This window comes from Centropristis striata, chromosome 8, assembly GCF_030273125.1.
Source record: "Centropristis striata isolate RG_2023a ecotype Rhode Island chromosome 8, C.striata_1.0, whole genome shotgun sequence".
Classification (NCBI taxonomy): domain Eukaryota; kingdom Metazoa; phylum Chordata; class Actinopteri; order Perciformes; family Serranidae; genus Centropristis; species Centropristis striata.
This window is the reverse complement of record NC_081524.1, coordinates 28,360,385-28,375,180: the sequence shown is the minus strand read 5'-3', so window position 1 is coordinate 28,375,180 and position 14,796 is coordinate 28,360,385. Positions and strand designations below refer to the sequence as shown.

Sequence of the window (14,796 nt, the reverse complement as noted above, 5' to 3'; positions counted from 1 at the left end):
GAGTTTTGTTGCTTGGCAACACTAAAGTTTGGTAGCAGCTGAGGATTTAGTCTGAGGTTTATCCAAGGTAAAGAAGGGCAGGCAGACTTGGCATTAACGCTTGGAAACGGGTTTCAGAGTGAAGCATGATCAAGTATTTCACACACTAATCAAACCTGCTTGATGAGTCAAAGGTACTTTAACTCATCAGCCACGAGGAAGTTTATATAACTCCTACTGAACTAGTTCTCTGTCATTTCATATAAACCCACGTCAATAAGACACATGGACAAAGTTCGGTGCTCATCAATGAGCTTCTCCCACCATTAGAGGGCAGTAGAGCACTTATTTTGCCTTATGACAAACCTCCATACTGTTGAAACATCAGATTTGGTTTTTATTTACTGACAACTTATCACACAAAAAACAATTTATTCAACTGATTTACATAATACATATGTTACACTGGAAGCCATTTGTCACTGACCTCCTGGACCTTTTTGTTTTTAATTAAACTTTGTTGCTAGTAGGGCATTTGATGTTGCACTGTGGTCTTGAGGTCAATTTTTCCTCATCAGTTATTCATAACAACCCTGCTGCAAATACTGTTCACTCGAGAGATTTCTAGGATATTGAGAGAGATACTTGGCATTTTCAACAAAATATCTAAGACCAATATGGCCACCAATACTGCTGCTCAGCTGGCACTGGTTGGAAATAATGCCTACCACTTTCTATAAATAGAGATATTATAGAAATACCCAAGAGGAAACACACACACACACACACACACACACACACACACACACACACACACACACACACACACACACACACACACACACACACACACACACACAAAATCCACCAAATTTACAGTCCAAACAGATGGAGCTGGTCCTATGAATCGTCTGTTTGGCCAGCTCTGTTGCACATGAGTTTGGCTGCCAGCGATCCGTATGTCAGAGTCTTAGCCTCGGGCTGCACTTTGTCTGTGTGCCTTCTCCCTGTGAACACGGACAGCAGAGCTCATTAGATGGACCCTGCTGCCAGGGCTGCAGACATTAGCAGTCAGATAAATCCAGGGTCACAGCCAGCAGATTCAAACTGGCACTGCTGGCAAGTCAATACACCAAACTTCATGCAAAGCACGTAAAATGCTGTATTGTGTGAACAGAGTTGATTAAAAGATGATCAAAAACTTACCTGGAATCTTATTCATTGCGATAAAATTGCGGTCCTGTTGCTTTATTTTTGGCCTGTTTCTGGCTATCAGGAAAACTCCGAGGAAAGACAGAAGACAACTGCAAAATAGTTTCAGGGAGGACGGATACCATGTTACAGTAAATAAAAAAATGTTAAAGCTACAAATACGAAAGTTTTTTATTCAATACTTACCCAAAAAGAAACATAAAAATGTTTAGTAAAGCCAAGCCTTCAAATTCCTGGTAAAATACTATCCCTGCAAAATGAAAAAGCACATTAAAATGCAATTCACTTCTCATAGAATAACAATATGTAGATCATCTCAAGTGTTTTGTTTGTGAAACATAGCCCTGAAAATCCTGAGCACACATTGCACTGTGATGATGGGAGAAAAGAGTTTGATTATCAACTGAAGAGTGGAGTTCTCACAGATGAGTAGCAACCCAAACAATTCTGGATGAATCACTGATTAAACCTCTAATAAAAAACAATTATCTCACACTGACTGCTTCAATGGGCGAAAGTTGGTAAAGAACAGTATCTTCACTTTCTCTGTGCACACATCTACTGCTGTGACCACTTCCAACCAAAACAACAATTGTCTTCAATGTGGAACAAAACTAATCTTAAAGAAGTCCACCCCCAGATGTTTTATGCTGCCAGATATAATATATCAGCAATTTGTTGTTCAATGCAGTCAATAGTAGGTTATATGTGTAGGAGGAGAGAGCAATATCAGCACAGGAGATTCTCAAAAAAGGTGAGAGTAACTGAAATCACCACCTGCCTTGTGGCTCTCCCTCCTCTATGATGGATGCCTCCCTGTATGATTACATTACATCAGTGCAAAATGGTGGAAAAAGGCTGTTGCTCTTTTGTTCTAAGACACCAGAAGTGGATGTTTACTGTTGATGTTTTGGAGTGCTGGAACATTTTCTGCTACTACACTTCACTGGAAATAGCTAGAAATGACGTTATGTCACTATAGCAGTCAGGGAATTTATTTACTACAAGAATAACAGGCAATATAATGGATTTAGTAATGTAAGGTCAATTGTCAAACATGTTTAAAATCATAAAAGTGTTTTAGGTTGTCTGTGTCCCTTAAGATAAAAGTTCTTTATAGGAACTCTGTTGTGATATTTTCAGATGAACAAAGACCACTGTTACTGACGGGATAATAAAGGCCTGACCTGACTATAAATACTGTGGGGCTTTTGCTGAACAAGGACTCCTAAGTGGTACACATATACAGGAGTGAATCATCATCTTGACTGTGTATTATGTTCCACTGTGTTGTGTCATGAATTGATTTCCACTATAGTTGGTTTTGAAGCGCATAAGAGAAAAAGTTGAGTTTGAGTTGGAACATTTTTTTTCATGGTGCCAACAAATCAAAAGACCATAACCAACAAAAGTGTTGCAATACTTTCTGACGCTGTCTAATCTAAGCCTATTGGTTACTAGTTCTGACGACATGAATCTTTATTTCATGGGTCTGTAATTTAGGAATAATTTTCTAATAATTTTATAGAATTTTCCTGGAAAGAACAATGTCATTTGGTTCAAATTATAAGAGAAAAATGATGTCCTTAAAAAAGAAGCTGATTTAAAAACCCAAGTATTCATTAATTACTGTAAATTTTACAGTAAATTCATAAATCCCTGAACAAAATCTTAAGACCGGGGGAAAAATTACAAGTAATCGCATTTGTGCTGGTGGAACATAACCAGGTTGTAAGTAGAGCTTTAAAATGCAAAAAGAATAAACAGGAGCAACAGACAAAAAATAGAGTAGACAATTTGTTGAAAACTGCATTTAAACTCAAACAGGCTGTTCATCAGCTGATCTAAAGACCATAGACCATAGCCCAAAAAATCACCCAGAACAGAACTAAAAGTGTCAAAAAAGGGCTCAGTAGTGAGTATCCCCACTTTTCTTGTTCATGTTTTACCAACGCAAAATGCGAATACTTGTAATTTTCCCTCTGGTCTTAGGATTTTGATCAGGAGTATATATGTTGAACTGATGCTTTCCTGTAGGTACATTTTTGCATTTTCAGGTGACCAAACTAATGGTTGGAAAATTAAATTAATTACTTAAAATGGTATTAATTTAAGACTGTCTCTATTGTAGCTGTGATTAGTGAAAATCATAAAATATAACTGGTTTAACTTTAGCTCCGTGGCTTTAGGAATAGCAGTGTCAGTCTGTTGGTCAGTCAATCTTATAACATAGGGAAGATAGGAAGGTAATTTGGTAGATTACCAAGAAAACCACCTGAAATTGTGACTACATATTTTACTGTTACTTTTATAACTTGTAATGGGTCTCTGCTATAGTTCTATAAAACATATGTTGCCAAGCAAAATATTTTAGACCATCAAACATATTGAGAAGTCCAACCTCACTTCGACATCATGTTCATGTAAAATGGGACCGCCACTTATGGTTAAAAAAGGAAACCAAGTCATTTAGTTTAATTGATCAACAAATGTATGTATTTGTATTTTATATGTTTGTTTTTAAAATTATAAATACATTTATCACTTCAGTCATTCATTGGTTAAATCATTAATATAACCTTACTAAATGTGTGATATGGACCAATGCTTTTTGAGTATGTGGCTGATAGACTCATCTGCAATATTTTTTAAGTGAAAGAAATAAAAAGAGTATAATATAATGACTCATGATGATGATTTATCACCTGGTATCATAGAAACATTTTTTTTTACATTTAGCTAAATGTATGAAGTAAGATTTCCCATTAAAAGTGAAGTGTATCGTGTATAATGTAAAATAAACAGTCAATAGAAAGCAACATCCAACAAGCATTTGGATGTTATAACCTCATTGTTTTAGCTGCAATACTCAACATGCCATATGGCTTACCATGCAAGTTCTAAGACCAGTGGCTTCATTTTTTTTTTTTTCATAATCTTGGCTCCACCGATCGTATATCTCTGACCAATCAAAATGACTGTTTCATGTAACGGACATGTGTAGCAACAATGCAATAACATGTTTTGTGATTGGCTGCTAGTTCTTAAAAAGCCCAATATATAAAATCTTATTTGTTTTGAATTTACCTAGTGTCCCTAATAACCTGATGTCAACCTACCCATGCCTCCTATGCACTGTTTTATGACCAAATACCTTCATAACTAATTACATTCCCATCAGCTTCAGCTATACTTTGTGCAATAACGTCCATGTAAAAGAATGTAGGACTAACTGCGAAGGTATATAATTCCTCTTTACTTTGCATGTGAGCCTAATTATTATCAGTTATCTTGGTAGAACTATATAAAACAACTTATCAGCTGCTTATTGGGAAACAGAATATAATTATGCAGCTATTTTGTTGTAATTTCCTAGAAATTTCAAAAAAGTTACTTGCTAAACATCATGTAATTACAAAGAAAGGGTGAACCTGGAAATAAAGCTTTTGAAAAAATGCCTATCAGTTAACTTCAAATTTATTTCCAAGGAAAAGTATTATATATTTGCAGCTATTTCTTGCATTCTTACTGGGAAATAACAGATTATCATTATTAAATAATATACATTTTGAGGTTAATTTGGAACAATTTAGTGGTAATGTCAAATAAATTTTAAATACGTTAATTGCTAATTATGCACCAAAATGAAGCATTACTGAAACTTGTCTTATAATTTAAATAGGAAAACAGAAGGCACTGGGTAAGAGTTTCCCAGCAGAGAGTGACAGCTTTGTGGTTGACATACCTGCAACAATGGCACTTGCAGTGAAAAACACAAAGTTGATAGGAACCACCTCTGTGGCATCAAACATTTTCATTGCCTGATTGAGAAATCTATGGAGAATGGAGAAAAGAAGGTGTGAGATGTGCTGAGAATATATATCGACTTTGGTTATAGAGGAACTACATAGCGACCTGTTCATCCATCATAATACTGTAGGTGCCTCACATGTCACCACATTCAATATATTATTTTCCTCAGTTTGTTTGGGAACTGGAAAGTCAAAATTACATCCAGTTTGTGGCAAGCGTGACGGATTTGAGCAATAAAAAAAGAAGGTACACAGAAGAAGATCGAGAAAATTTTGACTAACTTGATCTGGAAGGCACAGGAGGCGATCATGATGACAAGCATGACGTAGAAGATGGGGTAGATGAGCTGCAGCTGGCCTTTTATTGACTCTGTGATCATCCCTGAAACAGCTTTGACTGAGATGACTGTCAGAGAGGCTGCAGCAACACAAAAGCAACAGATCCCTTCAGCATTTAGTTGTACACTTATAAAACACTTCCTCATCGGTGCATGCTCATTTGTAGGCTGTGCTAGCGGTGTGAAGTCAGTTTTAGTGAAATATTTTCTCCCGCCATGCTCTTCTCAGCTGAAATAACACAACATGAGTCCATTTTTGGTAGCCAGGCAACAAAGCAACCTTCGACTACCTAAAATGGTTTAATCCATAACCTCTAGCCTCAATCAAACAGCTTTCATTTGTTCATACCTAGCAGGGCCACCAGCAGCATCACAATGACGATGTGCTTCACATTCCTCCTCTTGTAAAGATAGAGCAGGATACAAAAGACGATGACCTCTAATGACTGTAAAGAGAGAATGAGAGTGAGACAAATCAGTCATTTAAATTTTCTAAAACTTACACAGAAAATGAAAATCAGAATTGCTCTCAAATTTCCAGACCATCTTATCTATGTTACATGGAGGCAAAGAGCAGCACACTTTAATTGAAACAAATGACCGTGGCAGAAAAATGGAATGAATTGCTAGGCTTTAATGAGTAGGGCCCAAGGCTGTCCTTCTGTTCAAGGACCTCTGGTATAACACCATACAGCTCTAATGGATGGAGAATAAGAAAAAAGTACAAAAGTAGAATTGAGGAAAAAAGGGCAAGCTGACCTTTAAATGTCTCTTAAAACCAACCATATCTCTATAAATGTTAAATAGAGGACTTATTTCAGGATTTAGGAAGCCATGGGTCATTTGCCTTACATGTAGTTTCACACTACCACACTGTGAATGACACCAACACTGTTTAATGATCTGAGTCCTTCCAGATGAAATAATTTGACAATAGTATGACCTCTGGAAGTAATGAGCAGACAGTGATAGATATTTCATTTTGCTCTGATTAATCACCACCTAGCTCACCCCGTACAGTTGGAGGTTGTTTCTCTGCAGGCTGATGAGTATTCACAATGCATTGCCAGAAATGGAAAACAGCAAACCCTTTTTACACATCATCCATCACTGCAGACAGAAGCAGCAGGACTGTCTCAATTCGAAAACATCTGTCCATCCATTTATATTTTTCCAATATGCACAAACATTTATCTATTGTTTTTCACCCAATAGGTGAGTGTGTTCAGCATGGAGGACTAGATTCAAAAGCGGAATGTGCAATATGGTTGAGAGAAATGCTGTGCCCTGAATAATGATGGCACTGCTACCAAGGGCACGCATTCACTGTTATACCACTGGCTAGCACCCCTGATGAGCTGCTGGCTGTTATCCTTTTAGGTTCATCTCAGCCTGATTTGACGGATTATGTGCAGATAATCGGTTGTTCCACAAACAGTAAAGGTTATAATTAGGAATTGGAGAGAGATTTTGGTGTGATAATATTCAAGCGGTGCAAGTTAAATCAACACCTCTCTGACTCAACAAGATAATGATGCGGTTCATAAATTATTTTTTTTGTATATATGATGGTTTATAGAAGTAAATACTGTATAAAAAGAAATATATTAACATCAGAAATGCAGCAATTGTGTTCAAGACTTCTACTAGCAGTATACTGAATAACAGATTGTCACACTTTTCTAGCACAAAATAGCGCTTCCCTTCACTCACTCTTGAATTACACAAAGCAGTGTATTTCTACAAGAGAAGTTTAACCTGAAAAGTGGAAAACACAGTGCTCCTTCTCTCTCATGGGAGTCCTGGCATCAATGGAAAAGCAGAAGGATATGACCTTCTGCTGAGAAATCTTCTTTTAAAAACATCTGAGGTGTTTTCAACAGAGACTAGTGTTAACATTTACATTTTTGTGATCAGTAGGTTTTGAGAAAAACACTTTGTTTCAGCTCTGTGCCAGATCCGTCACTATGGTAACAGCTATGTTGATGCCATCCCTGCCTAAGGCAAAATTGGAGTAGGAGAGCATATGAGTGTTAATGCACTTGCACACCATGAGGTGGGGCCAATATTTTTCAGCACTGAGTACAAAAACATAGACAATGTTAGTTTTAATGGATTTGCTCCCCACTGCACAGACTGCATGAAACACAGCAGCCGTATAAAACTGAGCTAATCCATATTAGTCTAAGAAAAAGAACAGGAGATCTTGCAAGGATTAATTACATCGTTGTCTTAGGTCACATTATTCATCAACTGCACTCAACTCTTTTACAGAACAATAATACAAATTCAATACCAGAATAAACCCTAAAGAGTAGTCCTCCTCTTGCTCCTCTCCACAGGGAGGTTTAAGTTTTGGCTGAGCTAACTAACAGCAGGACAGGAGCTGGTATGTATACAGTGACATGTTTGAGGACAATTCAGCGGTGTGCTGCTAAAAATACAATATAGAAACCCACTTGGAGATGCAAACAGAAGCTCCAAGGAAACAAGAACATGCTTACACACAGGGCAGGGCGACATGGGCAAAAAAATCTATCCTGATATACAGGTGCATCTCAATAAATTAGAATATCATAGAAAAGTTTATTCATGTCAGTAATTCAATTCAAGAAGTGCAAATAAAACATTATATAGATCCATTACACACAGTGTGAATGATGATAATTTATTTAATTTCTTCTAATTATAATGATTATGGCTTACATTTAATGAAGGCCTAAAATTCAGTGTCTCCAAAAAAATGAATATTACAAAAGACCAATTTTTTGTATGTTCATCTATATTCACTTAATACTTGGAGGGGCTATTTGACTTGAACTACTGGAAATTGACTTCCATGATATTCTAATTTATTGAGATGCACCTGTAGGTCATTCCATGTCTTGATAATGATACATATCACAATCTAGTATGTTTTATAGTAGTTCAATAGTCTATATACCATATGGTAAAGCCTTTTTAACCACATGCAAGAATCAGAACCTGACGTAATTATTGACCTATTGCAGTTAGTTGTATGGCAAACACTCTAGTTAGAACAACATGATGCCCTAGGTCATTTTATTTCATATGATACCAATATTTTTACTCTTGCTTTAAAATGGAGAATGCTACAGTGTCTTGAAGACAGTAATGTCAGATATATTTTCAGACAAATGGCCGAGCCCTACTTATACATACTCAGGCAGGAGAGTTTAAAAGGTTACATACAAGGTAAAGCAGGAATTGCCAGCTGATGATGTAGTACTGGACCAAATGGGCTGTGATGTGTGTGGAAGTGTGGGGGGCAAAGGTCACCAGGACATAGGTTCCTGTTATTGCCAGGGTGCCACCTATGAAAGAAAGAAAGTAGAGAGGGGTGAGATTGTAGTAAAAGGGTTTTGCCTGTAATTCATGTGATTTCAAAACGAGTTGCACAGAATTTTATCTTGCACTATTGGAACAATATTCTAAAATATATGCAAATATGTAGCTGTGCATAGGAAAAGTGAGGAAAGTGATTTAAACTAAAGCCCACCCTCTATGGGTTTTTTGGGACTGATGCTGATACTGATTTCATAGAGGGGAAATTCATTGATAACCAATATGGTGGCCAATAAAGTAATTTATTTATAAAGATGGATGAAAATAGACCTGTTTTATGTGCATTGATCACCACTCTGCAAAATGTATCAAGGAGGGCTACTTTCTCAAACATAAAACTTTTCAAAACTATTCAATATTAAATTTCGATATGAATTACTGTAAATTCTACAAACAATGTATTAAATTGTTAGCAATTTCTATAAATGACAACAGAAAATAAAGAGTAAAAATGAATAAAATAAATGGCTAAATAAACATCAATACTGTTCAACTAACTAACACAATTTCTAAATCACACCAATCAACATTTTCTGCGTTATATATTGTTTAAAAAAGTTCATAACAGCACAGATTGGACAGCATATACACCGATACCGACAGGCCTTTGCCAATATCGGCCGATGATATCAGTCAACCAATATATATGTCAGGCTCCAACTTAAACCCGCTCATCTGTCTTGGTTTCCCAGCAAAAACTCAAGGTTGCTGGCAGCCAGATTAATGAGACCTGGACATATGATGCTATTCCTACTCAGTATATTGATCTGTCTAAGGCTGTACAGTCACAAGGCCACTCCAGTGATAAGGCTGTACATTACTGATGCTATTTATTATACAGAAATATAGACATTATTAAGCACATGATTCTTACACTGTGGTCTGGCTTTGACTGTATACAGATCATTCAAAGATCAATCATCATCTTAATGGATTTTTCATCGAAGACCTAAAAGAAGAAGATTGCCCCTCCTTTTAGTAATTGAATGGCTTAATATAAAATATATAAAAATATATAAATATATAAATAAAGTTTGCTTTTCTGCTAGCTTTGGCTGAGATGATGTCATTAAATTAATTTCTTAACCTGGTAGAGCTCCTTTATCTCAGTGAAATTCACCTTATTATTGATGATGTCAGTATACGCGCTTTATTCTGCAGACATTCTGTCCAGTAGGCAATTATTTTTCTCATAAACAATAACAGAAAACCTAACCTAAACTTGAAAAGTCAGCATGTAGTTTCTTACTTGATCAACAAATGACCTTTAGAATACTCTTGGACTTGGCAAACTTACAGTTGTCACTAAAACACTACCATAGTGGTCACCATTAGTTTTCATCTTTTTTTTTTAGCGTTATTCATTTCTAACATCTGTTGTTGGTTTGTATAACCGTTTTCAATTAGGGGACTGCTGAAACACAGAGCTTGCTCTGAGTGATTTCCCCTGTTATAAATAAAACATTCATACAATTAAATGTCTCCAATATGTGGCTGATAATGTCCCTCAGCAATTACAAGACAATAGCAAAACTCGAAAAAAAAATGCTGATGATTTACCCTGGAAACCAACAGTATGCTGGGCTGTGTGGTGCTGATATAAATTTCCAATCTAACAATTGTGATGACAGTCATTGTGACGACCATCACGACCATGTCATTTAGCAGCAGACTCTCCAAATTGTTATGACAAACAATAGCTTTTCATAGAACAACATAATAGGATAGTTCTGTTGGACAGATTGTGCCTTTTTTTTCCACTTGCAGGAACACACAACGATTAGAATTGTTAATTAGTGGATGAAATGTTCGATTTTGAATCTCAGATAAACTAGATGTTCCCTCTGTCACAATCACTTTGATAGAGCTGAACTCTAAATGTTACCTATCAAGTCATAGCAGCAATCTAAGAGAATTTTCTTCATGATTCAGACAGGGCGTTTGCTTACCAACAATATCAGAGGCACGCACTGTCTCCTTGAGGAAAACCACAGATATGATAGCGCTCGCTGGGAAGAGAAAAAAAAATCCTGTTAGTTTAACCACTAATAAAACACACCAAAGTTACTGTTCAGTCTACCACAATATGATCTGAACTCTACTACAGATTTACATCACACTGTATAGTGAAAAAAGCACTAGTTGTACTGTCCTTTCTACCTGATAGCAATTACATCCTCATGGACTCAAATTTAACCATTGAACTTACTCATGTGTTGTCTTTTGACTTCATCTTTGATAAATTGGATAAAAGCTTCTGCTAAATGATATTGTAGAATTGTATGGTTTTAAAAACGCAATCAGACACATTTAACATGGTCTAGACACCAAATAATTGAAATTGTAGATTGAAAAAAAATCTCTCTGTTGTTTATCATAATAAGATAACAATCAATGCCTGTCCCTTGACAATAAAAACATAATTGGTGTTCAGCCACCTCATATTCTGAATTGATTTACTTTTTGAGGGAAGAAGTCAGTTTAATAACAAACAATGTCACATACTTGACTGAATATTGACTTGATGAAAATATCAATTACATTAATAGTATAGCAAACAGATTGACTGTATACACGTATGCGTTTATTGGATTGAAGTAATTCGATTTTACTGTGCAACATGCAATGTGAGAATATCACCTCAATTTCTGAATATATATTTTGTACAAACATCATATGCACTTACACATAGACACAAAACAATCAGTCATGCAGGTGTACACTATATGTACAGTGCATGTCTACATAAATAGATACACACACATTGCTCGACGTGTTTATATTGATCAGCCTGATAAATCTGTCAGCTTACTTTAGATAAATGGAACTCATTAAGGCTTCATAACACCGGCATCAAATTACGACAAGATGCTATTCCATGCCACATTTTTCATGAACCCATTCATCAATATCATTGTCAGAAACTGCAAGGCTGAAAAGCAATCAGTCTCACATGAGCTAAGGCTCAGATTAGTCCTCTTAATGTTTCCACAGGATATGCACCGAACCGAGGGAGAGGAATAAACATACAGCATTTGGCTGTCACGGAGACGGATAGCGAGACAGGCAGATATGCATGCAGACACACAGACATGCCGATAAACAGGCAGACACACAGATGGATGGCCACACAGGCGGACTAACTGCCTGAGACAGAAAAACAAACTAGAAGACAAACTGGCAGTGGACAGACTGACAGGGAGGCAAATAGACATGCAAGTGACAGTGAGATGGTCGGTTTACTTGACACAATATGGTTGCCATGTTGGAGGTCCTCAACACTTAACAACTCTATTAAGTACCTTATTTTGCTTCCTTTTCTGTCATTATATTGTTATGTATTCCACTAACATTTCAGCAGAGCCAGCTGTGGCAGCTGTGTTTGCTGCGAGATTTTGGACGCAACTGCAGTGAATGAGTCAGTGCCAGGCAGCCAGACGGGCATGCAGGTGATGGCACGCAGACAGAGACAAAACGAGTGGAAAAATTGGTGGAAAATGCTGAAAAACAGGCAGACAGGCAGTTTGAGTTTGTGTACAGGCTTTGCCACCATCATAAGGAGATTAGCTACAGAGCATAAACAGCTCAATATGTCAGAGACACAGAGTGTCAGCAAGGATTACTGTGGTGTTGTGCCATGACACAATATGGATGTTAAACACTGACTGTAGAGCACAGTTGACATTTTATTAGCAAATGCTTCCACTTGAGGGTCAATTTTAGGCAACATTAATAAACCCAAACCATGAAAAGCTTTACTATAAACAAAAAATTAAAAAAAGGCTGAAGTTCAATTAAAGCAAAATTTCTCAATAATGCTCAGTGTCTTTAACTATATAAAAAAAACCATTGTGAGAGTGTGTTTCAGAGGAAATGTGTGAAACAAAGCATGGATGATGCCGCGGGGACATTACTGTCAAATTGGAAGTTTCTAAAGTCTCTCGCTGGTATTCTGATGAAACAGTCTGTTGTTTAATATTTCATATTGCAAGTGTGTTCACATATACATTTAGGACTCCTTCTTTGCCTCTGGGACCAGCTGGATCTAACACGTAACCATAGCAACTCTGCACAAAGTGAGATTCACACGGCTTGATAAAATGAGAAATACGGTAACCTCTGGGGTACACAGTTCTGTCACTGCTCCTGTGTGTTTATGGGTGTGTGTTTGTGTGTGTGTGTGTGTGTGTGTGTGTGTGTGTGTGTGTGTGTATCAGTTCGGTACTGCTCCTCTATGTCCTCTCTCTCAGATGTGTAGTAATGGGATCCTCCCTCTGGGAAAACACACCAAGTCAAACATTCTTTCACCACACGGATGTGACATGAACGGATGAAAGCAGCGAAAGTTTAGCTGACACCTCCTAGAGAAGCTCAAACATAACAACTGTATTGTATGTGCATAATGCCTCTCTAATCCTGTGAAAACAAAGGACCATGTTTCAGAAATTCTTGAACAATAGACGAATGTTGTAATATAAATGCTGTTCAGGAGTTTTGAAATGTAATATTAGAGATTATGAAATCTGCCTTGCAGCCAGCAAACCAGCCAATGCAGTTTACATCCATGTCAGTGAAGACTCATAACTAGCCATGAGAGAGCTACACATGAAAGTGCTGTCACTTGCTTCAAACATGGATGTTGCTGCAAAGAAAACATTTCTTCACACACGTCTTCAACTTGGTGTTACAGAATATTTTTATAGTCACCACAGTTTCAAGGTGGGCACCCAAGATAGGTTCACCAATTCAGTGTGAAATATAGTCACACTCTCCCCTTCTATTCCTGAGTAATGACATTAAAAAGTGTCCAGAAACTCTTTTGCTGAACATATCACAGTGAAGTTTACCTTTGACCTTTTGGATATAACATGTCATCACATTGTTATTTTATCCTTTTAGACATTTGTGTGAAATGTTCTCATAATTACCCTTTGGACTTTGAGTTATGGCCGAAAACATATTATGTGAGGTCACATCAACCTTAATCTCTGACCTTCAAAATCCAATCGGCTCATCCTCGAGTCCAATTTGTGCCAAATTTGAAGAAATTCCCCAAATGTGATGATTTTATCCTTGATTCCAATTGAATGTTTGTGCCAAATGTGAAGAGATTCAAGATGTTTCTGTGATATTGTATTCACAATACAACTGAGTCCATGTGGATGTTTGTCGTGAATCTGAAGAAATTATCTCTTAATTTGAAATCATTTCCTTAGGGCGTTTTTGAGAAATCATGAGAATGAGACAGACCAACAAAATTAAAAAACTGACTGCTTCACACAGTGATTACAACACATTTTAGTCCATGATCCAGTGCTGGGCAGGTTGGTCTGTGAGCAATGATAATGCAGTGTGTGAATCAGGTTTCTGTTTATTTCCACCATTCCAGCCTCCCCTCTCTTTTGCATGTGATAACATGGTATCTGACGAACAGAGCCGATGCTCTGCTCCAACACAACAGCATCTGGAATGATGCTGTCATTCCTAATAGAGACCAGTGGGTTCTGTGGATGGAGACAGTAGTAATTGCTCTCCATGGAGTGTCAGCATGCCAGTATGACATGCAGGGACAGGCGGATGACAGCAGCATCAACAGCTCTCCCAATCCCGTCCCTTTCCTCCTCTGCCTCCGCTTTCCACTCCGTATATATCTGTTGTCTTATTTCATTTATATCCTTATTCTATCCTCTCCTTTCCCGTTCTTTTCTATCCGCTCACCTCCATTCTCCTCTCCTCTCCTCTACCCACCCAACCAACCACTTGCCTCCTTCTTGTTTACTCACCCAAGGCCTCCTGCTGTCTGTCCCCCCCTCTGAGCCTCCACACAACTCTTGGAAAACAGCACAACAGCGCTGCAGGAGGTGTGTGTGTTAGCCTAAGAAGCATCTCTGGTCAAAAAAACCCAGCTAGACCTGGCTGTTTTTACACATCACTACAATTACATACGCATTTGTGTGTGTATGTGTGTGTGTGTGTTCTCATTTGTGTGCAGTGTGAGTCAGCGTGAGGTGAGAATGGAGTCACGATGGCAGTCAGCAACCTGCACATTTTTCCCTCAGCTCCACTTGTTAGCACTGAGGAGGACAGAC

The 14,796-nt window shown here is 37.5% G+C and overlaps 1 protein-coding gene across 1 annotated transcript in view; it reads right to left on the bottom strand.

The window, feature by feature from the left end:
• Positions 1–380: 380 nt before the first annotated feature.
• Positions 381–14,796, bottom strand: part of LOC131976534 (NIPA-like protein 2) — a 30,734-nt gene continuing 16,318 nt past the window's right edge. Inside the window, exons 4-11 of the mRNA XM_059339607.1 lie at positions 10,657–10,716; positions 8,555–8,676; positions 5,691–5,787; positions 5,286–5,421; positions 4,937–5,025; positions 1,378–1,441; positions 1,186–1,283; positions 381–986 (exon numbers count right to left, since the gene is read on the bottom strand). Of these exons, the coding sequence (XP_059195590.1) occupies positions 880–986; positions 1,186–1,283; positions 1,378–1,441; positions 4,937–5,025; positions 5,286–5,421; positions 5,691–5,787; positions 8,555–8,676; positions 10,657–10,716 (773 nt within the window). The 3' untranslated portion in view covers positions 381–879. The remainder of the gene's footprint in view (positions 987–1,185; positions 1,284–1,377; positions 1,442–4,936; positions 5,026–5,285; positions 5,422–5,690; positions 5,788–8,554; positions 8,677–10,656; positions 10,717–14,796) is intronic.